The following is a 27,144-nucleotide window of genomic DNA, read 5'->3' as shown; positions in this document are numbered from 1 at the left end:
TGGGCCAGGGAGCATGTTGGACGAGGGACCAGTGGGCCTCAGTGCTGTTCTCTGATGAAAGTCAATTCAGGTTGAGCAAAAATGATGGCCGCCAACAATGTTGGAGACGTCAAGGAGAGCGCTATGCATCAGCCACTGTTGTGGTGGTGTTACAGTCTGGGCAGGTGTGTCTACTCAATACAGAACTGCCCTACATCTTGTGAATGGTACAGTGACAAGTCAATACTATCTGAATAACATCATTAATCCAGTCATTGTGCCCCTGCATGAACAACACAGGCCTAATTTCTTCTTCATGGACGACAATGCTCCAGCTCACCGAGGTCGCATCATTAGGGAATGGCTGCTGGAGGCTGGGGTACCTTAAATGGAGTGGCCTGCACTTTCTCCAGACTTGAATCCCACAGAAAACCTTTGGGATCAGCTGAGTCACCGTGTAGAGGCTCGTAACCCTGCACCCCAGAACCTCAATGACCTGAGGGCCGCCCTTCAAGAAGACTGGAATGCCATGCCTCAGCAGACAATAAGTTGACTCGTGAACAGCATGAGAGGTCGTTGTCAAGCTGTAATTGATGGTCAAGGGCACATGACAAATTACTGAGACATTGACATTTTTTGTTGTGGTATACCCACCACTGTTGTTGGCTTTTGTTTCAATAAATTGTTTGAGATGAGGAAAATCACATGCTTGCATGCTTCTACTTAAATGCCCTACTTTCATGATATAATCACTGTAGCATGAACTTTTTTTTTTACATTTTCCATAAATTTCACCCAAAAGCCAAATATCCTTAACTTTTTGTGAGTAGTGTATGTTCTTGTGGCTGAATGAGTGCAAATCCAAGCAAATCCAATGGAAAGCCTCCCCAGGAGGAGAGTACATCTGCTGAAGCATTTTTCTTTTCCTGGAGATTTTACAAATGCTAATAACTATTAATTAATTAATTAACTATTAATAAACATACAGGTTGAACCACTGACATGTTTTAAAGTAGGGTTTAATTTTGCAGTGAAATTAGTTGTACCACATACATTCACTGATCAGGCATAACATTGTGAGCAGTGCCAGGTGAAGTGAATAACACTGATTATCTCCTCATCATGGCACCTGTTAGTGGGTGGGATATATTAGGCAGCAAGTAAACATTTTGTCCTCAAAGTTGATGTGTTAGAAGCAGGAAAGATTTGAGCCAGTCTGACAAGGGCCAAATTGTGATGTCTAGACAACTGGATCAGCTCATCTCCAAAACTGCAGCTCTTGTAGGGTGTTCCTGGTCTGCAGTGGTTAGTATCTTTCAAAATTGTCCTTTAAGACCTGTAAGTAACAGGACTTAAAGGATCTGCTGCCAACATCTTGGTGCCAGATCTAGTGGAGTCCATTCCTCAACAGGTCAGGGCTGTTTTGGCAGCAAAAGGGGGACCAACACAATATTAGGCAGGTGGTCATAATGTTATGGCTGATCAGTGAAAGAATGTGTTTTGATGGCTGATTTTTTTTTTTTTTTTTTTTTTTTTAGAAAACTGACTTTCGATGTAATGTCATGTTGGTTTTAAAAAACTGTAACTGTATAAGATAAGGGGTCATCAGCAGTCTATAGGTCAGTGACTCATGGGATGAGGGACTTGCTACAGTACAGTAGACATTTCGTTAAAAAAAAAATGGGAGTTTTCAGGCTTTTCATTTCATTTTCCATAGATGTTTCATTTTATTTTCCCTCTCTGAACTGAAGACATGGGTTATTAAAGCAAACAACAGAAACGGAAATTTGAAAAGACAAATGGATAGAGAAGTATGCATTTTTAGTATCTTGTCATCATTGTCATAATTAGTTGCTTATCCAAATCTGTGAAGATCACGTTGCACAAACTTCCTTGCTTTCACAGATTTTAGTTGAATATGCCTGCTATAAGAAGAGAAGAATATGTGTGATCTTGCAGCAGAGCTCATCATACCTATAAACCACAAGATTAATGAATTGTCATACATAATTTTTTATTGAATACAATCCAGTCCAAAAATTAAATTCCAAAAGAAACAATTTATGAAAGAGGTGCCTGATATTGATTTTCCCCCACTCTGTTTACAAGCACCTGTTTTCTCAACTGGCCCATGCCGACACCATAATATGCACAGGACTTGTATAATGGTAAAGTATTAAAATAAGAAACTAAACCCCTATAGAATCATCTCAACAGTATTAAAATAAAGATTTGGTCATTTTTGAAAACAACAGCTTGGTGTGGAATGGAGGACTCTGTTGGGGGGGGGGCTTGGGGGGGCTTTGACATTTCCTCCATTGACCCTACAGCTGACATGCCATCCTGTGACAGACACAATGAGTGTTAACACTGATCTGAGGTGGTTCATGGAAAGATGTACTTGAAAACACTTCCTTTTCATGCATGTTAGGTTTGAGCTTTATGAGGCATTATAAGCAATTCAAGTGGTTACTCATTATATTTTCAACTCCGCCTTCACCAGTACAAAGTGCCCTAGTGTGACATTACATCATTAAAAAAACAAAAAACAAAAGTAGTAAGTCAAATTTTACCTCCAGCCTTTCTGCAAAATCATGACATCCTCTCTTCTCCAGTTATTCCCTTCTCTGTGTAGCAGAAAACCTCTGAGAAACTCAAACATTGGCTTCTTGACAAGGACATCCTGTTTCTGGCCTTCTATGTGATTGATTTAACTGCTAAAAAGGTGACCATTTCACTGTCAGGCACTCTTACAGGACTGGGCAGATTAGATTCTCACTCTCATGACATCAGCACTAGGGGTGGGACAGGAATGTAACCACATGACCCAATATCACTTTTTATATGTTTCTTCACCATCTCTCCTGGTCCAACAAAACATTCTTTTTCCATAATTCTTCATTGTGATATACAACTGGAACATTACATCCTCAAATGTAATAGACATGTAAGTCAAATAATTAATAGACTTTATGTTCTAATTCTGTAAGACAAAGTCAAACCATTGTACAGTAACAAACAATGATTTCATTTTAGGAGTGTGAATGTAATGGATTAGCTGTAAAAACAAAGAAATAAAAATGAAATGAATTAAGAACTTGTGCTACTCCTTTGACTTTTTGAGCTTGTTCCCTGCATACCATTTGAGAACTTCATAAAACAATGCAATAAGTTATAGTTATTTTCTTCTTCACAAATGAAAAAAAGAAGATATTTACAAAATCAAAATCACTCGCAGCATTTGAGTCACAGCATGAACAGTGGAAGTTGAGGTAATTCCTGAATTCAAAATGGGCTTTAAATGGGGAAGAGGGAGTATGTGAAAATGACAGGGCAAATAAACACACATCTAAATTTGATCTTTGCATTTAGCCAGCCACTGGCAAACATGTCAGACCATAAAAGTTTTTAGTGTAACTTATCAAAAAAGCATTCCATCCTCAATCACCCACCCCACTCAAGAAAAACAGATTTTAGACACGCCCCAAACATTTGTTAACATATAATATTAAATGATTGAAGGGTCCAGACAATGGCTAGTTTTGTCAGTTTTGTCCATTTTACTGGTTGCAGCTCCTTCTTTTATTTAAGAAGGTATTTTTTGGACCATTTCTTTTCAGTGCTGTTTTTCCTTCATTGTCCAAAATTGCCAAAGTTAGGGAAAGCCTGTGGTTTGGCTTGTAACATGGCAGAGCTCATGCCCTGGCCCATGCTAGACATGCCAAGGCCACCAGGGAGGCCCAAACCAGCAGAGGCCATGTTCATTCCCATTAAACCCTGATTGGCAGGCATTCCTCCTATGACCATGGAACCGATTCCCATGTTACCTGTTGCCATGTTGGGGGGCATCACCATACCCATGTTTCCACTTGCCATCACAGGGTTCATGGCTGGTCTAGCAGGCACAGGCTGGGTGTTAAGTGTCATTCCTGCAATGTTCTGGGCGACCAGGTTCACAGGTGTCTGGACACCTGTGTGAAGCAGGTGAATAAGAAGCTTTGTTAACTAACATTTCCTTTCAATTTTACTATGATTATATAATTATTCTGTTTGTGTAAACTACATTACAGCTTAAGGAGTCTGAGTATTTAATAGACTGATTTAAATCATTTTTACACTAAAATTATTTGGCAAATGTAGGCAGATACAAAAATAAATTCATGCATGGATTGAATTTAAAATCTGCGTGTCTCATATTGCTCCTCTTAGTGAAGGAAATGTCTTGTACCTTTGGGGGAAAAACTATTTTGACCTTGCTTGCATCAGTTCCAAATGTTATTACGTTTAATTATATGTTAAGACATCTTAATAAGACATCTCACTAATGTGATCCTCCACTTTGAAGCATGCAAACTTGGACAGACAACCATGAGGAGATGAGATTTGAATTAAACCTCCACTGTGGAAAACACACAAGATGATGTCCTACGACAAGGTGATGTGTTTCCATCTGCTAGAAATGGGTTTTTTTTACATTAAGTTTTTATATTATATGTTCATTTGAGATCAAGCGAATTGTTAAGTTTTCTATATATTAATAAAATGGTTTTGTATGCATGCATCATGAATTAGAAATTAAAATGTTATTTTTTCCCCCCTCATATTGTGTTTTTATGCACACTAACCTCAGCATAATTACGTAAACAATGAAAAAAGGTCGATTTCATGCCTTACCTTGCTGCATCATAGTGTTGAGGCTAGGCTGTGAAGGCTTGGGAGGGTTCATGCCCATAGACAGAAAGTCCAAGCTGATGTTGACACTTGGGTCAGACCATGTGGCAGGCATTGAGGTTTTTGCTCCGGGTTTCTGAACTCCCATCTGCTGAGGCAACAAAGGACCTGCTAAACTGTGCACAGGCCCCCCTAGGGTCTAAAATAATGGGAAAGCATGAAACTAATCGCTAACTATATAACTAAACTTAAGCATAAATTTTTATTAATCAACTGCTCTTCAAAAAATTAATCACCACAAATTTCAGAGCTACCTGTGATCTGGACATAGAGAATCCTGTGCTTTGGGGGCACATAGTGAAGGTCATGCTTTGGGAGGCATTCAGACTGCTTTGATTGGAGCCCATCAGGTCAAAAAGGTCAGCAGACGGTGGCTGGGTGGAGGGTGGAGCATCGCTGAACAGGTCTGGGACAGCAGGCTGGGCTGTAGATGGGGGTGGACTGGCTGAGGAGAAGGCGCTCCAGTCACCAAACTCTCCGTTGCCAGTCGATACTGATCCTGAAAGCACAGAATTTGCATTTTAACCCCCTCATGAAAGTTTATTATCCGTCAGTGCTTGTTTTTGTCATTATGAGAGGCCTAACAGAAAGTGAAGTCTGTGACAGTCTAAATTAAACAAATAAGAACTAAATTTCACAAAATGAACATTACATTCTTTGCATTTTTTCTTGTAACTAAACAAAAAGTTAATATTTAAAGTTAAAAATTGATACAATTAATTTTTGAGGCAACACAACACCTTTCTGAACACCACTGCTAACTGCTCAAAGAGGAAAGTAAAGTATTGTAAAGTTAGATCATACAGAACACAAACAAAGACAGGTATATGTGTGAGCCTCTCCACCTCCCCACAGAGAGTTGGTGTTGTCAGGAGAGATGGTGCATGTAATGGACACTGACGGGTGTCTGTCCCCATAAGCCTCAGCAGGTAGCTGCTCCATCTGGAGTTCTCCATCATTCATTAATATTTTACCTGACCTCTGTCTGAATCTGATGGAACATGTAAGCCCTTCCAACATACTCTGAGTAGCTACTAGACACATAGTATTGCTTCTGCACTCATTCACAATGGAGAAATATAATTTTTTACAGAAATTCTTCTTGCAGCCTTTAATGCAAATGCATTTCAGCATGAACTCAAGAATCCCAATATGTTAAATGACATTTAGCTGTCACGCTGTGCATTACTCTGCATCACATCTGAGTTTCAGGGTTTTGTAAAAAATTTTAAATATTTCTGCCAACTATTGATCAGTCACTGCAAATCAAATAAAATGCATGAAGTACAAAAATATCATATATTCAATAAGAATCCTTACAGTGATCATCACCCAACCCTATCCTACTGACACCACTGGTATTAGCGGTGTAACACATTCTGAAGAGCAGACGGGACATGCTTTTCCGAGCTCTATGCCATCTCAGATTCAGGATACTAAATCAAGGTTTCAAGCTAATTTTCTAAGCTTTTGGCTTTTTTCTTAATCACCCATGTCTAGCTACAAATTTTAACATATCCAGTGGTTAAACTGGTTGTAATTAGGATGCCCTGGTGGTGTTGCTGGAAGAATTGGACTTCTTTCAGTGGTCACACCCTTCAAATGCTTTAAAGAACTTAACAATCCAGCTACAATGGTTATCATTTGGAATACAAGAGTCGAAACAGGAACATTGTCTATGCAGAGTGAGTGTGTGTGTACAGAAGCCGTACACATACCAGCAGCTGAAGGGAGACTAGCAGAAGCAGCTGGAGAGGAAAAATCTGCAAAGTCAGCAATGAGGTCTGAGCTCCCACCTAAAGAGAATTAATGTTAGACTGATGGTGATGAATTTGATTCATAAAGAGTGAAGTAAATCTCTAAGAAATGAGCATAAAACAGTAACAATTTAATATTGATAAACATCAAAACATATAGAAATGCATAATATCTTAGGTCAATCTTTTTTACAGGACCAGACAAAAATGCTGAGCTGTTAAATAAATGACATCATAACTGACATACATTTATTCCAAGACTTACTTATAGTCACTATCTGGAGGACACTGAATCTACATCATCTACATCTAAATCATTTTCTCTGAAATGTTTTGATCTGAATACCCAGTCAGAGTAGAGAGCTACAATGTTCCTTAATGGCAGCTGAGAATGGCAGCTTATTTCCACAGTCACAGAAACGGAATTGACATCTTGCCCCCACAAGTTACAATGCGACCATGCATTAGGACAGTTTTTTTTCCACTATTTACATACATTACTTCAGTTCAGTAGCTTACACATGGTCACGGCAAGCAGGTCTTCCTCATGTTTTTAAAGTGGCAAAAAGAACAAGATCATCTGGACTCTTAAGCCAGTTGTCCCAATTGTCAGTAGTCACCATGAACACATACTCCTTTGTGCTTGCCATTATCTGCAGCTGTGTTGTCTGTGTAAAATTGTTAAATACAAAGAAATAGTTTTGTAATACAGGCTGTTTCCTGTGCATTGTTGTCCCAGTTTAATCATATCCTCTTCTGTCACCACTGCCATGTTACTTATATCACTAGGAAAATGCTTCCACCCAGACTAATACTCTCACACAGTTTAGATCAGGCAGAAGAGTTTTTGTAGAATTAACATTTTCAATGGCTTAAATTTATTAACCCTATAGCTTGAAGTATCACAAAGTGGATAAGAAAAGGAGTGTTAAAACGTTTGTCACTGATTAATATCCCAAAAAAATGTTCCAAATCTTAGGTGGCATTATGGTATACTGTTAAAGTGAAAGCGAAAAAAGAAAACAAAGCACCAATCTGGTAGAATTTGGGGAGTGGTTTGTGAATGGAGCGCAGAGATGGGAAAAGGGAGTGGTAAGGCTATACACCTGTTTTGGGTTTGCTCTAACGGAGGGGTAGGCAAGTTCGGTCCTAGAGAGCCGCAGTCCTGCGGATTTCAGCTCCAGCCCTGAAAAATAACTCATCTGTCTGTAGCCTTAGTAATCCTGAAGACCTTGATTAGCTTGTTCAGGTGTGTTTGATTAGAGTTGGAGCTAAAAAATCTGCAGGACTGCGACTCTCTAGGACTGAGCTTGCCAACCCTTGCTCTAACGTGTGTTTTGTGTTTCAGTGAGTGGCAGAAAGCATAAAGAGAGGTGTGCGCTGCAAGATAGAGCTGAGCAACATGAAGTGCACACATGTTTGTGTGTGTATTGATAAAAAATAGAACCGCTGAAAAGTGACTGAAGTAGTAATGGCTAATGAACCATTTTGAGTTGCCCTTTAAGTCTGCCTCCCATCTCCACATTTCCCAGAAAAAGTGTAAAAATGTATCCATGGAATGTAAAGAAGTGAGTTGCTTTACCTGAAGGCGCTGGCTGAGTCGTTTCAGAGTCCACTACAAGCAAATCTGAAAGCCCTCCACTGTAAGATTGACTGTCTGATGTCTAAAAACAGGAGGAAAGATGATCGAGATGGTGATTGAGAAAATCGCCACAAGAGTGCAGTATTGGCACAGGAAAAAAAAAAACCAAAATTAAACTGGGTTTGAGGAAAATGTTGTGGCATCATTGGCCTATAAAATGTATACAGTTTAATATAACTCACATATATGACATGAAATGTGATCATAATGAGAATACCTTCACATGTACAATTCTGAGTTAGAGTGTACCATTGTTCTGTTATGAGGCATTTCAGGCGACGCCAAAAATATGTCAACTACCTTTGCATTGTCTGCATCTGGGCTGCTCTTGTCCCCTGTGTAATGCGCAGCTGCACCCAAATCCACCGTTTTGGAGGGCATTCCACCCCGTTTGCGTGTAGTGGTGCTGGTGGTAGTGGGAGTCTCAGTGGTCTGCATCACCTGTACACTCTTAGGCGTCACTGTCTCCTCCTCATCCTTGAATTCAGACTTAGCTGGCCGACCATTCTGCGATATTCTGTCCTCCTCATTGTCACTAGAGATTAAATAAATTCCTCTCATTTTAAAGGAATAATTAATTAAAAAATTTTTATTTCTGTAAAGCTGTTTTGAGACAATGTCCATTGTAAAAATCTCTATACAAATAAAACTTAATTGAACTGAATTAAAGCAAAATTAAGGTGAGGTAAGGTTAGGAAAGTAAAAAGCATTCTTAGAGTCTACTGAGATGTTCAGTAAGCAAATCAGGTCTTTTAAGCCAAATTGTTCTGCCCAGAGTATAACATGAACAATCCAACACCGGGCTGCCCAAAGATCAGTAGACATGAGCTTAGAGTTGGAATAAGTTTCACCTGATTCTATCAGGAGAGTCATCTCTTTCTTTCTTGCGGAACTTGTTGATGGTGTCATCGATGGTACTGCCAATCTTATCGCTGATCTCACCAAGTTTCTCGCTGAAAGGAAAGCCACCTTTGCTCTTCTCCCAGTCTTCATCCCACTTGCTTTTCGACTCGGAGTCAAAGCGTTCTCCCGCTGAGGACAAAAACACGTTACTTAAACTTTTGGGAGGAGGATTATCTGCAACGGGATATCAGAGGAGATTTCTCTCTTACACACGCATTTCTCTAAAATGTTTCTAAAAGCAGAGACAAAACCTAGAGTCTCAATAAGTATTCCGTTCAAATGACTCGGAAAAGCTTTAATAACATTTTTGCGGTTTTGGTTTTACCACAATATCCCAATATTTTTCAAAAATCCCAACTGCAATGTTTTTTTGTTTTTGTTTTTTTTTTGGGGCCAATTCCCACCAAGTATCTATTACCCATAGTAACAACTGCATCATACCTGGACAGTTCTGAGGCTCCATGAGCCACATGTAATTATATGTAACCACATTTATATGACACAGGGAATTAAACCTTTACATTTATTATGTGTTTTGTTTGCTCACATATAATGCACCTTGAGTCACTGAAGATTTTTTTCATATAATTTGGAAGCCTCATTATGTACTTTTTAAGTGCAAAAAAAGAAACAAACTTGTGCCATGGCAGCTGAAATATGTATAAAAGAGCTTTGAGTGAAAGCATATCAAATGAGATACCTGAGCTACTCCTCAAAATGCACCCTAGTCTGTCAAAAACAGTTTGTTCCTGTGAGACTAAAACAAATTCTGATATGGCATCATTAAGTGACAAATTGCAACTATAGTGTGTCTAATGAAGTGAGAAATGATTGCACCAAATCAAAGATGTCAGAAATCAAAGTGCAGACTCCTGCATTGTGTAACTTGCAATGTTAATGACATGATGGCGACAGAGAATCATCATTTGATTAGAGAGATCTAATAAAAAAACATAAGGTATTCTATTACAAAGACAAGATGCTTCCACAGCAACAAGATCACAAACTTTTATGCACAGAGTCACATGAAACAAATGATGTAGGGAGGCATGATTAAAGAAGTGACTGTTGTGATATTCAAAAAATTCTAATTCTGTGGATCAAAATCTCTAAGGCCTTAGGGAACCTGACACAAATCCCCAGGAAACTCATCCAGAGCATGTCCATCAGAGGACATCTAATTCTAGGACAATATTAACAAACAATATCTTTATTTATTTTTGGCACGACATTCAGTCATCAGTACTTACAGTTACTTTGTTTGAAGCCACCCATGCCGTCCGATGATACTCCGATGTATTTGTCCTTGTTCTTTTTTGCTTTTTTCCTCTCCTCCCGTAACCTGTCATCATCCTGGACAAACTCCACCATTTCTTTGACTTTCTGCCGTACATTGATGCCCTGGTCTTTCCCGTTTTCATCTACAAAAAAGAAAATCTTAAATCTGATCTAGGGTAAACCAATGATATGGAACTTGAGATAAATATTTCAGCATACAATGTCAGGGATGTAATGTAAACTAGATGGTTAAATGTTCAGGTGAAAAATATAATTACTGCACTGTTAGATATGATGGAAACAGAACAGCCGTTCACTGCTATACGTCTGACTACTTAGTGGGTGGAAAAATATATGTAAATATTTAAAAATAAAAAAAAGCAGCAAGGTGATTGTTCAATTCACATTTTGTATTGCCTGAAAACCCAATTCTAAAGGCTACCAATCGTAACCAATATAATGTAATGAAAAAAGTATGAAAAACCAGTAAAGTGTTTTATTGATCCTTTTTTCTTTTATTTATTATAACTCTTTCTGTATTTTGTATATATCTTTATTTAACATTCAGTAGTTATTAATTTTACTTTTAGGGGTTTGGTTGTATTTGTATTAGCTTTTAATTTAGTGTTGTAGTGTTTATTGCTGTAACATAATTTCCATTGCAGTATGAATAAAGTGTATCGAATTTGAGTTCCAAGGGAGAAGATGATTTTGTATAGCCATAGTTCTATCCAATGTGTATCTAATAAACTGACAGCTAATTATATATACACAAATATATTTCTTTTTTACATTTCCTAAGCTAAAGGCAACAATTCATTTGGATTCCAAACCAATTTTCTCACTGGTCACCTGCTGATTCCTACCAGCAAGCTCTTCCCCATCATACTCCCTACCAACTACTAACCAGGAAAGTTTGAGCGTATGAGCTCATAGACACATAAGAGTCACAAGAGTCAATGCAACATAAGGTGTTGCAGTGATTGACAGGGGAGAGAGTAGATTTGTCATGATTGAACTTATGATGTCTGTACAGCATGTCAACAATATTTCTGTCATGCAATTTTCTAAAACTCTACTCACCTACAAAATGATAATTTTCCAGAGATCGCAGATCATAGATGTGTTCTCTGGCACTTGTAACCACTCTTTCTGATCCATTTCTGATGAGGTACGCTAGTAGTAGTAAGGCCTGACCAGAAAAACAGAACAAAAAATGTGTGAATCAGCAATAACCTCAATGTCTTTTCATAACGATTAGTAAATATTAGTCTATCTACCTATGAAACACACACATGCACTACTACTTGCATACAATTTAAAGCTAATCAGTCCCTCCAGGATTTCATGATTGCAGAAATGAACGTATGAATAAGTTAATGACGAGATTATCAGAGGACCTTGCAGGTTTTGAAACCTCACAGATTTAGGCCAAGACACATCGGGTGTCATCATCACTAAACACATTCAGCCAAGGCACTCCTCCTGTGCCTTCAATTGTAGTCATTTCAAAGAAGACTCTGTGCTTGCAATTTTACTAATTCAAGTACTGGGTTACTGACAATGTTGAAAAGATACGTGGAATGGAAACATACCTTGTAAACTCTTCTCCAGTTCTTTTTGTTGTCTTTCAGCATTCTGGTCCACAGCATGTTCATGACCTCAGGGAACTGCTCATACATAAATGTGGATCTGTACAATATGAAGAAATGTTCACAGATCTACTGCACACTGCATAAGCCAGTTCTTCTCCATATGTTTGGTGCAGGAGACTGTTGCTCATCAGTTATTTCAATTCTAAGCTGAACATTTGCGCAAAAATTAATAACCTTATAAACTCAAGACCCTCAAAACCTTATATTAACCTTAAAACTCAAGATCACAAAACATGAAATATATTCTACACAAATCCAGACAAAACAAGAAAGCAATCTAATCTAATAGATTAAAAAGTCTAAGTCTGAGTCTAAGCAAAGACATACAGGTCAAGGATTACATCAGTTGATGTCAGATATGATCAGTAAATCCCAAAGAGATATCTGTAGCAGCCTGAAAAAGTGATTAAATGTGTAACTTGGCATCCAGCACTTACTTGGCTATCTCACCCATTAGCTGACCAGAGGGGCCCCAAGGGTCATCATTGGTGGCTTCTCGAACCTTGGACTCTATCTCTGAATAGTTCATCACCACATTGGTCCTGGAAGAAGGTGACAACAGGAAAACACATGGAGCTTACATCATGTGCATGCAAGGTTTGGAGTTAAGCGCACAATTTAATTAAACAAACTGAACAAACAACCAACCATATGAAATTTTAAATCATGCAAATATATAACTATTATTTCAAAACCAACACACACACACACACATACATATATATATACATATACATATATATACATATATCTATATATCTATATCTATATCTATATCTATATATATATATATACACACATACATACATACATATATACATACATATATATACACACATACATACACACACACACACACACACACACACAGGGGTTGGACAATGAAACTGAAACACTGGCCAGTGTTGGAGGTTTCATGGCTAAATTTGACCAGCCTGGTGGCCAATCTTCATTGATTGCACATTCCACCAGTAAGAGCAGAGTGTGACGGTTTAATTACCAGAGTAATAGCACAGGTTTGCTTAAAATATTGCAATGCACACATTATGAGTGACATATCAGAGTTCAAAAGAGGACAAACTGTTGGTGCATGTCTCGCTGGCCCATCTGTGACTAAGACAGCAAGTCTTTGTGATGTATCAAGAGCCACGGTATCCAGGGTAATGTCAGCATACCACCAAGAAGGACGAACCACATCCAACAGGAGTAACTGTGGACGCAAGAGGAAGCTGTCTGAAAGGGATGTCCGGGTGCTAACCCGGATTGTATCCAAAAAACATAAAACCACAGCTGCCCAACTCACTGCAGAATTAAATGTGCACCTCAACTCTCCTGTTTCCACCAAAACTGTCCGTCGGGAGCTCCACAGGGTCAATGTACATGGCCGGGCTGCTATAGCCAAACCTTTGGTCACTCGTGCCAATGCCAAATGTCGGTTTCAATGGTGCCAGCAGGGAAAATCTTGGGCTGTGGACAATGTGAAACATGTATTGTTCTCTGATGAGTCCACCTTCACTGTCTTTCCCACATCCGGGAGAGTTACGGTGTGGAGAAGCCCCAAAGAAGCGTACCACCCAGACTGTTGCATGCCCAGAGTGAAGCATGGGGTGGATCAGTGATGGTTTGGGCTGCAATATCATGGCATTCCCTAGGCCCAATACTTGTGCTAGATGGGCGTGTCACTGCCAAGGACTACCGAACCATTCTGGAGGACCATGTGCACCCAATGGTTCAAACATTGTATCCTGAAGGCGGTGCCGTGTATCAGGATGATAATGCACCAATACACACAGCAAGACTGGTGACAGAGTGGTTTGATGAACATGAAAGTGAAGTTGAACATCTCCCATGGCCTGCACAGTCACCAGATCTAAATATTATTGAGCCACTTTGGGGTGTTTTGGAGGAGTGAGTCAGGAAACATCTTCCTCCACCAGCATCACGTAGTGACCTGGCCACTATTCTGCAAGAAGAATGGCTCAAAATCCCTCTGGCCACTGTGCAGGACTTGTATCTGTCATTCCCAAGACGAATTGATGCTGTATTGGCCGCAAAAGGAGGCCCTACACCATCCTAATGAATTATTGTGGTCTAAAACCAGGCGTTTCAGTTTCATTGTCCAACCCCTGTATATTGCAATATTGCTGAGAATACAAATATGGAGAATGACAAACTCTGAATGCAGCTTTTAATGTTCTAGAGAATAATGCCAACTAGAATCAAAATATTGAACATTAAACAATCACAGCATGTGTTGATATCTAGTATGTAGCATGATGTCAGAGTGTCTTGGAACATATTAATACCATGTCCAACTCATATCAGCAGCAGCAATAGCACCTACTTAATATAGCTACTTAATCTATTTAAATATTTGACAAACTACCCAACCTACACAAAAACATATCAACTGATAAAAACAAGTAACACCATTTAAAAAAGTTAGTGCAACCCATAACACTGAATCCAGTAAGGCAGGTGGTGCATGGTGACAGACAGTTGCATCAGTTCATTGCCACTTTGCTCTGTTGGTTTAAAATGACAACAAAACTCCGTGAACGCTGTTACTGTAGGTTTCAGCAGCTTTACAAGCCAGCTGTGGTGAGCCACTAAACTAGATGCTCATTAGCCTGTTAATGCCTCTTTAAAATGAGATTGCTGCCTTCTCTTACCTTAGCTTCAAAGAAGGCAGAAATCATCCCTGTCCTCAGGACTGTAGCTTTTCTCAACCCAACAAATATATCACAATGTCTACCCAATGTGACTACATATAGCTGTACTAGAGCTTGATGGCTGTGGTCAAGATGGTAAACACTTGAAAGGTGCCAGACATTTCAACAACAAAAATAAAATCAATGGACAAGCAAGTGTGGAACAGGAGGAATCTTCTCTGGAACATAGAGAAGCCTGACAGGCTTTTCATGAAGTGTGGAAGCCAGAGCAGACTTATCCTTTTCAGCTCCATTTACTGGAGAAAAGAAATACTGTATATGCAGACTGGCCAGCCTACTGTTTTGGCTGCTCAGAGCACACTGCACCAGAAGCATAGTTCCATCTTCATAGTTCCTGATTCCTCATAAACCTCAAAAGCCCACAAGCCCAAATATCCAAAAGATTAGTGTTTTTTGTCCTTCTGATGCCCCAACAGTTAGGCAGCATCTACCAGTGTTTCTTTATAGAGACTTTATAGAGGTTCATCTATATCAGTGCATCACACTGTCTGACATGCCACAGAGGGACAGAGCAAAATAACTGAGTGAACCAGTGTCTCTTGCATACTCTTGCACAGGTTTTGTCCAAATGGCATCCAGTGTCTCAGTGGCTGAATGGATCATTCAGCGAGTCACTGAATGCCATTTAGACAAAACCTGTGCAAGAGTGTGCAAGAGTTCTACTCATACTGGACCTAAGGTTCTGCCTATGAACAATAGTAAACTGGTGTTTGCGCAGCACAGCTGTCTGCAATATTCTCTTCAGCTACGGCTGTGAATATCTTTTATACCCATGTTAGCCAAAGTGAATAGACTGACAGGGACAATTAGGTTAAGCACACAACCCCTCTTTCCTGAGTGACAGAAATAAAGTATAAGCTAACTCTGGGCTGCCCTGCACAGCAGTCAATGCTCAGGGAAGTGAAGCTACTGCACTGAAAGAAGACAGTGGTTATGGGGCTATGTAAGTGTGACACTCTGGTTTGCGTGAGGAAAATGAGGACATGGGAGACTGAAAAGAGAGAAGGCATGTTGCACTTATTCCTGTGCCTTTCAACATGGCAACCTTCTTAACTCAAATACCTAAAACACAAATACCTCAGATTCCACACATGCAAACACACACAAGCTCAGCAGGATGCTGATGAATGAAATTACTTCACTCTGCACACGCAGGTGTACGTTCATTCATGAAATTACCCTCCCCCCCATTCATAATCGCCACTCAACTATGTGCAGGTTGCTGCAATTACTTTCACAGCCCTCTACAAGAGAGCTTTTCAGAGTATAGTCTGTGAAGCATAGCCAGAATTTTTGTGATTTTTATACAGTGCTCAAAAATTAAGGGAAAACATAAAATCACATGTTAGATCCTAAGAAAACAAAATATTCAAGTTGAAAATCTTTACTTATATCTCCTCCCAGACCTGGTTCATGGCATCATTAAGACAGTCTGTGGTGCTATTTGTTGGCTTCTGATTCTCCAATACACAACACCCCAGAGGTTCTCGATTGGAGTCAGGTCTGGGGAACATAAGGGCCAGTCAATGGCATCAATGCATTCATCATCCAAAATCTGCATACACACTCTGGCCAAATAAGGTCACATAAGGTTGTCACACTGTCATGCACCAGGAGGAAGCCAGGATCTGTGCAACCCTCCAAGAATATTCCCTCCCAGACCACCACTGACCCACCACCAAACTCATCATGCTGGATGCAGGCAGCATAACGTTCCCCACAGCATCTCCAGACTCTTTCACATCTGTCACATGGGCTCAGTGTGAACCTGCTCTTATCTGTGAAGAGAACAGGGCACCAGTGGTGAACCTGCCAGGTCTGGTGTTCTCTGGCAAATGGCAAAAAAGCTGGGCTGTGAGCACAGGTCCCACTAGAGGAACCCTCATCCCACCCTCATGGTGTATTTTCTGACAGTTTGGTCAGACATGCAAACCAGTAGCCTGAATTTTGTAGTATTCCTCCTTTTCCTCATATAAAGGAGCTGATACAGATCCCTGCTACTGGGTTGTTGCCCTTCTACGGCCCTAACCACCTCCATGTGTAATGGCCGATCTCCTGGTATCTCCTCCATGCTCTTGAAACTGTGCTGAAAGATATTCCAAACCTCCATGCAACAACATTTATGGATGTGCCATCATGGAGGAGCTGGACTACCTGTGTCTTTAGATTGGGTGGCAGGTACTGCATCATGCAGTACCAATGACCTCAACCAGTGACAAGGACCCTAACAAAACACAAAACTAGAGACAAAATCAGCCAGGAAGGATATGGAGAGAGTAATTGTCTGTGGACACCACCTGCAAAACCATTCCCTTTCTGGGAGTTGTCTTGCTGTTGTCTCTTTAGTACACCTGTTATCACGTTCATTTGCACCAAAGCAGGTGAAACTGACTGGACAGCTGGATATCCCTGAAGTTTAAATGACTTGGTGTTATACGCTGATGTTTAAGTGTTCCCTTAATTTTTATTGAGAAGTGCATTTCTATGTTATGTTGTTACAGTGGTAGAAATCACAACCCACCTTTTACATTAGATTGAATCCTTGCATGACCTGTTACACTGGACACTTATACTGAATGAGTTTTATCAGTAACTAAAAAACAACTAAGCCTATAAATAATGTCAACTTAAACCTGATAGTAATTAGAGGTTTATTCTTTGTTTATACGCACACTCTTGCAAGCTATTCCATTAATCCACAAAAGGAGCACAGTAGATCTTTATTAGGGAACATGTTTTTTAAATAAAGATTGAGCAGCCTGTAGCTTCACAGCAGTATTTGTGCAACAAGATACTCATTTTACACCAACACAAGGAAACAAAGTATAGTAAATAAAAATGCACTGAATAGACAATAGTCTAGACACAAATGTCTACAGTCAAAACGGGCAAAATGATAAACAATCAAGTGATAATCATGTCTTGAGAGCAAAGAATTCTTTATGAATGATTCAACTTAGATTGGCTGGGCTAAGAGGGTGTGGCTAAGCAGAGCATGTGGCTGTTGGCTGGGGTTTATGCTAGCTCTCAAACTAGCATTATTAATTAATTATTAAGCAGTAAACAGTTAGAAACAGCATCTAAAATTGCTTTTGTGCTAGTGTCATTGTCAATAAAACATGCAGACTCCATGCTATTTTAGCAGCCCCTGAACACCAGCACTGCAACAGCATTATGCTACATTCACACACACAGTGACTTGCAGAATCAAAGTGACCAGAAATCATTCTTATTCAATGAGAGCTAGTGAATTCCAGTGACATGAGCACTGACCAATAGCGACTAGATGTGGGTATGTCCAGTGACATGACAAAGCTGAGAGAAATGTAATCTTACGTAAAGACTGTACAGGACCCACTACTTCTCTTTCATCTTATTTGACTTTACATACATACATACATGCATGCACACACACAAAAATTAATAAAGTGATAAATCACTGCATGTGGGAATGCAGCATTCATTTTCTTTAAAGATTGCCATACTACAAACAGTCAAGAACTGCTGGTATTTCTGGCCAAACTTCTGTGACTCTGGGAAACATAGTAATGACAATGCAGTGATTTGACTTGCGTTTTCTTCCTCTCAAATATTTTGGCTTACCTACTCTCTATATTTCTCCAAAACTACAAATAGTTTCAGGTTTAAATTAAAATTCAAGTCTGCTCAGGCTTCCAAATATTATGCAGCCACTGTGCATGGTTAAAAAGCATGCTGGACCCAGCCTGAACACAAACAAACCTTTTGTGGGACCACAGAGTTAAGGGTATTCAATGGCACTGCATTACCATAACAATGAAAACAGTTCTCACTTCGACAGAATGAAGTAAGCACTGAGTGCAGCAAAGTAGGCCCTAGATTATAAGGGAAATCTCAGGGAACTGAATAATGAATGATGGCGGCTTATGAAAGCAGGCAGCTCCACTGAAACACACACACATACACACACACACAACTGTGTACTGTGCACAGTACTAGAATATTCAATTTGCAGGAAGACAAAAGCAAGAGAGAGCGCTTTCTTTTTTCGCATGAGAGAAAAGGACAGAGACAGGTGTAGGGACATTGTGCCACCTTTTACAATTTTCTGCCTCTTTGTTCCATGGACCTGGTGTGCTAGACTCTTGCTTTATTTTTCATGACAGTGGTAGGTAGGCTTGCTTAAACACTCACTACATACCAGAGGTCTACAAAGAATGCTATATGGTATACTTAAAAGCTTGGAGTGGTTTCTTTCTGCTTCCCTGCACCACCCACTATCATTGGGGTGGGGGGTGGGGGGTCTACCTGGAGCTTCAGATGCCTGTGTGAAGCTTCCAGATTGAAATGAGCAGGCAGCTGGAGAAGGTGATCTGTCTGATGGAGTGGGAATAAAAGCACTTACAAAATTTGATGGAAATAACACTGGTCTGGATATGCAGGAGGAAAAGTGCCAAGGGAAGGGAGATAGCAAAGGGTGGAGTCAGTTTGTCGGTTCATTTACATCAGTACATTAGTTAACCCACTGAGCAATGTGCTCTGTCACATATTTTAGAATCATAAAAAACGTGGATAAAGACAACATTTGGTAAAACTACAAGGCAAGCTAGTTAACTGGTTACTAGTGAGCATTAATCAGTCACTCTAGATCATGCCTTAGCCAGTGGGGCAGTCAGAGAGTTTCAGAATGAGTAACGTGTGCTACAGTTATGTCATTGTGCTGTATCACACTATTGTGCAATGCATTAAGTTTAAACATACACAGCAATTTACTGTGTGGAAGTTAATATGGAGTAATGTTTTCTGTTGAACCTGAACTTTGCTATCAGGCAACTTTAAGTAAAGAAATGAATAGTCTAGACATTAACTTTGCTTTATAGTTAAAGTGTGAGACGTTACTTAAAACATGCCCCATCTAAGCCCTAATCACAAATTTGAATTAAAATCACAAAAGAGTTGGCACGTAATGGATTGGGAAGTAATTCTCTGCTTTTCTTCTTAATAAAACACACCAGTCTTAAGAAATGTTTAACATGACCAGTAAGTCTGAAAATTAAATACCATACTGTGCTGATAATGTCAAACGGTAAAAGAAGCTAGAATGAAAAGCCATAATTATTCCTCACATGCTATTGTAAAATTTGAAATTGTGTCAGAATATATTATTATATAGACACACAATTCCTGTGCACTAAAAAAAATGAATGAGTATTCCACATCACTGTTATGACTTCATACAAAAAACAAGAAATCATAATATTTTTTATGGTCAACACTAACAAATGCATGTCAAAAATCAGCTGCATGCTCACAGAATTAAAATCTTTCTGATGAACATAACTGAACTCATTAATTTATGGCACTTTAACTGAGACAAGAGTGTAGTCAAGAACCTCAGTGATTGTGTTTGGAAAGGCTAGTGAAGTTTGTTTTATGGGTTTCTTGTTTTATGCTGCCAAATGCATACAGTGAAACACTAAATCATTTCATTTTCTTAATGTATTCTATGTGTTTACTGAACAGATGAATGTAGAAATAAAAGGGTGAGACCTAATCTACTCATTTGCTTTATATTTTTATATGAGCTGATTGTAGCATTGACGTTTCTCAGCCTGAGACAGTGAGTGTGTAAACATGTCCAAACTGAGATTTTTTTTTTACAAAGCGTTGCTCATTCTTTTCTGCCATAAGCTATTATTTTAATGGACCTCACTTTCAGAGCACAGGCACGTATACAGATTACAGAGAGCATTTAATGTGCAGGAACATTTTACTGTTTGCACGTAAGAAGTATTTGTAACAATACAACTCTAAAACTTCACAGTATTATTCGGAATTTGATTGAGCCCAAGGAAGAAACAATGTCTCTGGATATGAAGCTGAACACAGCACCTCCCCAACCACTCAACATGAAGACCAGTCAACATGGAGCACTGGAGATACAAGCAGCGTGTAGTCACCTGTCTGGTGGGAAGTGAGCCAGTGCATCTCTATATGACAGCGAGCCATACTTACCCAGAATCTTAACCCTAACTCTCTCTGCTCTAGAAACTCAATGGCTTAAAAAGTCGTTCAGGGGGAGCCTCTGTTCTCAAAGCTCAAAAGCCTGGAAGCTGGTGGTGCATGATATGGCAAAAATATCTAATCGTAATACTTGAAGAGATGCACATCACTATATCCGGATATGCCCATAAAGTGAAACAAAATGAGGGAAAACTGTATATCAGTACTCCAGGATTTCATGGAGGTATTTTTGTTGATTGTTGCAGCCAAGAAACCTTGATTTTGCTGTGGCTTTTTTCAAAGTTTGTGATACAACTTGTGGAGCATTTTGTGCCTTTCTTTTGCTGGAAAACTTGGTGAAATTGCAAGCAAACAATTCTAAATTTAAATTAGTACCAGTAAAGACATATATGCAATTACTTTCTATGATAGTTTAACACACTCATGTTGGATGCCTGTGAATCACAGGGGTCTTGATGGCTGAATGTGTGTTGTGGTCACATGACACATCTTTGCCCAAATCTGTGGTAAATCTGAAAAACTGCAAATTCTTCTGAATATCAAAGAGCTTGCATGATTTTGCTTAATTTCAGTGTTCAAAAAATCACGACATTCTGGAGGGATTGATAAACAAGTGCATATGAAATGGAGGAATAATGAAATATCTGTTTTAATGTTTAATCAGCTATATGAAACTGTATGTCAGTACTAGGGATGCCACAATACTCAATATAATATTGAACCGTTCGGTACGACCTCCACGGTTCAATACGCGTATGTGAACCGAGGTTTTTCGGTTTTTCCTTAAAATAATAATAACGATGCGTTTTATTACTCTCTGAACCGCCTGTTTGTGTTGGCCTGTACTGTATGTCTACGCACTGAGACAGACACGCCTCCCCTCGAGTAAATATCCAATGAGTGAGCGCTAAAGTTAGGGGCGGTAACCATGCTTGCGATGCTGGTGTCAGATTTCACTCTAACCCTGGAGAGCGGTGAAGCGAGACAAATACGAGGAAGCAGTGCTGTTTTTCAGATCTGTGGTGTGGGAACATTTCGGATTTGTTGTTGACTATGATGCCGATGAAACAAAAATGTTAGACAAAAAAAATGACTGTGTTTAAGCAGTGTTACACACGAGTTAGATTCGGACATGGAAATACTTCCAACATGATCACACATCTGCAGCTCCATCACCCAGAGATATCACTGTGTGGAAGCAGGATGGCAGAGCAGGTAACACAGGAACCCAAAAACAGTCCCCTAGCTGATTCCTTCCAGCATTCAGACACAACTGGTTCCGAGAGACACAAAAATAATTATAATATAATAATTGGTAAAGATTTGCAGCCGTTTTCTGTGATCGGTGATGTGGGCTTTCGGCAACTTATAAAAGTTCTCGAACCGCGTTACACACCACCGACACGGACTTTTTTCCCGACCTCTACGAAAAAACGCGCAAAAAATCGAAACCGAATCGGCTAATGCGCAAAGCCTTGCTCTAATAACAGATAGTTGGACCTCGGGGGTAACAAAGTTATCTCACCCTTACTGTTCATTACATAGCGGATTAGGAAAAAAAGAGCACCGTCCAAGCCCGTCCCCTGTAATAAAGTAACACAAGCACTAATTTTTATATCTCACTATTTTCAGTATACTATGAATGTGTACAAGTTGATTTTTGCATTTAAGTAAAATAAAGAGAATTGCAACTAAAACCAGTTTCTTCTTAACATACTTACTGTTCCTGTCACCTAAGCAAAGAATAATGGGAAAAAAACGTTAATTTGCCAAGCCATCCGAACCGAACCGAAAACCGTGGGTAAAAACCGTGGTACGTATTGAACCGTGGGTTAACTGTATTGTTGCATCCCTAGTAATTACCGAGCTGTCAAAGTCAAACTACTGACAATTCCTATTAAATGTGTATTGTGTCATGATCACAATAACGGTTATAGTGTTGTATTACCCAGCCCTTCCTGAATCATGCTTTCAGCTAAATGTTCCCTGTTAGATGATGCAATTCTGTATTATTAGGTGAAGCTGCAGCAAAAATGGCATGTCAGTCAAAACTAACATAACATGAATGGTATTGGTGTTAATGAATGCAGCTAATAGTGCATGATAGCATCACTTCTTCCTACTAATGCTGTATTAGATGTTGTGGTGTGGCTTCTAAATCTTCAAATTACAGTCAGCCAATGACCCATGTTCATACAGTTAATTATTAATGAGCAGCATTTTTTGTGGTTGTTTATTGTTGCCTCATGGAAACTTAACACTGGCCAAAATTTAAATCAGGGTGTATTGAAGAAACACACTTCACATCGCTGGTCTCTGTCCTGGATACAATGCTGAACTTCACATAACATGGCATTCTTTCAATAAGTTACTAAGAAAAGAAGACAGCACAGTTTTGCATTATTACATCATTTATTTCTAACTTCATGAAAATAGTCCAGCACTACAGGATCTTACCCTATTCAACATTCTTACATTCAATACTCAGGTGGAATTCAATACTCTTCAGGATGAATCACATTACACTTTATCTTAAAAAAATGTACCAGATTTCTCCATAGTAGAGACATTCAGCAAACCTGGGATCTTTTGGGACCTAAGCAACCACAAACATGTTGCAGGCATGGGTGTGTTTTACTCTCATGCAAAAAGGAGCAGGAGGTCAGATATGAAGCTAGAGGCATGCTGGACAAAGCACAGAGCTGTGTAATGAATTTCCTGAGTATGTTGGGTTTTACTCATACATTCATTCATTCATCTTCAGTTACTGATTTATACTGATCAGAGTGACACGTGTGGGCTAGAAAAAGATCTGGAAAGATTTATCTTGGTTTATTTTTCTTCATTACAAAAAACTGCCATGTTTACAGTGGTGTGAGGAATGTTTTTATCTCAACTGCAAATGATACCTGTGCTTCCAAGTTTGTTCATCCTACAGGTCAATATTAATCCCATTCAGCTTCTAGAGGTTTCTAATGTGAGATGTTTTATGTATCATAGTTGTATTTATTCATTTAGTGAAGGTCCAATGCATTGTATATTTAAATGGTTGCATTGGTGTCTGCTGGCATACTTACATGCAATTAATGTGAATGTACATTAAAAGGGTAATAAACAGCCTCATACACCGATCAGGTATAACATTATGACCATCTGCCTAATATTGTGTTGGTTCCCCTTTTGCTGCCAAAACAGCTCTGACCTGTCATGCACTGTCTATTCTGACAACTTTCTGTCAGAACCAGAATTAACTTCTTTAGCAATCTGAGTAACAGTAGATCGTCTGTTGGATCAGACCACATGAGCTGATCAGTGTATTTCACTACAGAAACAAAATATGTTACCAAAATGTTTATTTTACATCTTGGAGAAACGAGGAGTTAACTTCTCCAGTTAGTTGTAACTTCACAAGTAGTTGGCTGCACACAGATAAGGAAGAAGCTCTGCTTCTATGTTTATGGCTTGAAGCTGTAATTAATCACACTCAAATCTGACTCTGTTTACTGCTTTAAAATTTGAAGCTGGGTGACATGGGGGAAAATATGCATCTCAGCGTGTATGCATGAAGGAACAATTCTCAATGTTACACAGCACTCATTTACACATTTACTAAAACACTGGGCTACAAATACTGCAATGTCTTAGCAATGAGATAAGTACACCAGGACATGCTGACAAGGGTAGCCCTATCCCATTTTACCTTAGATTTCAACATACAAGCCGGCACTGTGGAAAATAATGTACTGAACAGCGTTCAGCTAATTTACACACATCGCTTACAATGCTCATAACCTGTAGGTAGCCACACACACCTCCTCACTTTCCTTAAACTGTGATAGGCAGTCAACTCCTAAGATTTCTGTGAAATAATACTCAAAAAAAACAACTAATTAATTATTAACAATTTGAAGACTGTGATTCAAACTCGAACCTACAATCAGATCTGTGGTTCAGAGCCTTTACCATTTTGCGCTCCCACTGATGATTACTAACTGCTAGTGTTCAAAACAGGCTAAAGTGATGCACAGAATTTGGTTTGAAATATTTAATACATGATGTCTGTATTTTCCAGATTAAGGACTGATCCAAACTCTCTAAACTGGGAAAAAGAGTTGCATTGAGAAATGTAGTAATAATCTATAGCATATGTACTTCATGCCGTAAAATGCACACTTTACATTCTTTTGATTAAGAGGGGAATAAATTCAGTATTAGGCACGGACTGCTGTAGTGATAGATTAGTGTGATGAGAGATCACTGCTCAGATGAGCTACTGTGGTGTCATGACCAGCACATACATGCACAGGTCATGCTGGCATGAGCTCTACTATACTGCCAGTTTTATTCCTACACGCGCACGCGCGCGCACACACACACACACACACACACACACACACACACACACACAGAGAGAGCTAATGTTAGCTTATTACATATACCCATCAAAATACTGGCTTTATCTGCCCAGCCATGGGCGTTGAATTATCGTAGTGACAATTATTGTATTAAGTCTATTATTGAGTGTTTTATTAAGAATAGTTCTTGAACGCGACATCATTACAGGTTTGTAAATGTTCGTATGTTTTCATTATGTGTGCAGCGTTAGCTAGCTTCAGCTAGTCCCAAAACCTGTTAGCTTAAGTAGCTGCCTGTATCCTAACGGGGCAGCTTTAGCCGCAAAGCTAATCTGTAAATGAATAGAGTTCAACGTTTGTAAATGACGAGACGAAGATTTAAAACAAACAAATGATCTCATTTAATTTGTGCTCAATAACAAAACTAAGATAAGCTACTATCACCTCAGAACATGACGTCACGGTTAAACTCGGCGTCTCCCTTGTCTGCATAAGTAACGGTCCAACTACAGGCCTTGCAAAAAACCCAAGAGCATACTCACGCTTTATCCACCAGCTCCCTGACTTTCCACATATTCAGCATAATGTCACTTTAGCAGGGACTCTCCGTCTCAAGGGCGCGTGATCCAATCGGTAAAAATCCCAGATATGCTCTCGGATATCTGTTACCGAAAACAGAATCCCCCTCTATACCCCTGTCGCCTTCTCCACACAGTGCTAATCGTAGTACGGAGCAAGCCCGTTACCTCGGAAACACGAGTTGTGCGTCATGCGGAAATGCCGGACTCACCACTGGCAACCTGGGAAATGTAGGTTCTAATCTAATGGCGACTAAGCAGGAGACATGAGTGTTCAATTTGCCTCATGAAAATAAAACAAAGAAGTAAAGCAAAAAAAAGAAAGAAAAGTATATGTTTAAAAAATGAGCTTTGCAGATATATGCATTTTTAGGCTAAGAATTTTGTTGAAAATCATAAAATCATAAAAGATCTTTATTGACTCACTGTCTACACTATATTGACACCCCTCCAAATCATTGAATTCAGGTGTTGTTTTACAGAGGTTGGGCTTGGCCCCTTGGTTCCAGTGAAAGGAACTCTTAATGCTTCAGCCTTAACATAGCTTAATGCATACCAAAACATTTTGGACAATTTCATGCTCCGAACACGCACAAAGCAAGGTCCATAAAGACATGGATGAGTGAGTTTGGTGTAGAGTCCTCACCTCAACCCAATAGAACACCTTTGGGATAAATTAGTGTGGAGACTGCGAGCCAGGCCAAAACTGAGACGTCTGATTTTACATGCTCATGAATGGAGTATGGAGTTGTCCCGCCCGTTGCATTTATATCAGTTTCAACTCTTCTGGGAAGGCTTTCCACAAGGTTTAGGAATGTGTTTATGGGAATTTTTGACCATTCCTCTAGAAGCGCATTTGTGAGGTCAGGCACTGATGTTGAATGAGAAGGCCTGGCTCACAGTCTCCGCTCTAATTCATCCCATAACTTTAAAATGTATAATTTTTTTCTATACTTCTGTAAAGCTGCTTTGAGACAAGTTCCATTGTTATAGAAATAAATTGAATTTAACTGTAAAACTGAAAATGAAATGTACTTATTGTTTTTGCACTGTGTTGTCCTTGCTCTGCACCTAGTTGCACACTTTGCACTTTATGTGGCTAGGACAACTTCTGTCCTAGCTCTGTGTTGTTTTTTGTGTCCAAACTATATGTTGTATGTTTATGTAGCACCAGGGTCCTGGAGAAAGGTTGTTTCATTTCACTAGTTACTGCATCAGCTAAATGTGGTTGAAATGACAGTAAAAGCTTCTTGAATCCTGAATGGGATTGGTTAGTGCAGAAAGTATCTGTCATGGTTTCTTTCTGGCTTCTCAGGTTCCTTCCAAATTCCAAAAACATGTTGGTAGGTGGACTGTCCAAGCTAAATTTCTTCTATGTATAAGGGAATGCCTGGATGTCTATGCATGGTGCCCTGTGATGGAATGGTGTCTCATCAGCCCTGTTATTCACGTAGTATTGGCTTGTCACTGTACCATTCACAAGATGTAGGGCAGTTCTGTATTGAGTAGACACACCTGCCCAGACTGTAAC

At 39.4% G+C, this 27,144-nt stretch overlaps 1 protein-coding gene across 3 annotated transcripts; it reads right to left on the bottom strand.

Moving 5' to 3' along the window:
* Nucleotides 1-1,974: 1,974 nt before the first annotated feature.
* Nucleotides 1,975-25,777, bottom strand: clint1b (clathrin interactor 1b). Of its 3 annotated transcripts, none has more exons than XM_058415683.1 (12): nt 25,578-25,777; nt 12,383-12,487; nt 11,886-11,982; nt 11,374-11,482; nt 10,263-10,433; nt 8,961-9,141; nt 8,410-8,644; nt 8,050-8,131; nt 6,429-6,506; nt 4,965-5,209; nt 4,654-4,798; nt 1,975-3,950 (listed from the first exon to the last, which is right to left on the bottom strand). In XM_058415683.1, exons 1-12 carry the CDS (start codon nt 25,616-25,618, stop codon nt 3,613-3,615), a joined length of 1,827 nt encoding a protein of 608 aa, XP_058271666.1. In that variant the 5' UTR covers nt 25,619-25,777; the 3' UTR covers nt 1,975-3,612. The 3 variants fall into 3 exon arrangements, with proteins under 3 accessions (XP_058271666.1, XP_058271667.1, XP_058271664.1); XM_058415684.1 differs by having other exon boundaries at nt 4,654-4,849; nt 11,886-11,960; XM_058415681.1 differs by having other exon boundaries at nt 4,654-4,849; nt 25,578-25,776.
* Between the last annotated feature and the right edge of the window lie 1,367 nt (nt 25,778-27,144).

This window comes from Hemibagrus wyckioides, linkage group LG18 (genome assembly GCF_019097595.1).
Source record: "Hemibagrus wyckioides isolate EC202008001 linkage group LG18, SWU_Hwy_1.0, whole genome shotgun sequence".
Lineage (NCBI taxonomy): Eukaryota > Metazoa > Chordata > Actinopteri > Siluriformes > Bagridae > Hemibagrus > Hemibagrus wyckioides.
Note: the sequence above shows the minus strand (reverse complement) of the source record. Positions and strands in the feature narration are given on the sequence as shown.

What these genes read in the sequence shown, in the direction of transcription:
- clint1b (XM_058415681.1), bottom strand. Translation starts at nt 25,618, where the DNA reads ATGCTGAATATGTGGAAAGTCAGGGAGCTGGTGGATAAAGC. An exon ending in TGGCTTCAAACAAAGTAACT is followed by an intron (nt 9,142 to 10,262) that starts GTAAGTACTGAT and finishes TTTTGTCCTCAG; the next exon opens with CGGGAGAACGCTTTGACTCC. An exon ending in GACTCAGCCAGCGCCTTCAG is followed by an intron (nt 6,507 to 8,049) that starts GTAAAGCAACTC and finishes AATTCTCTTTAG; the next exon opens with GTGGGAGCTCAGACCTCATT.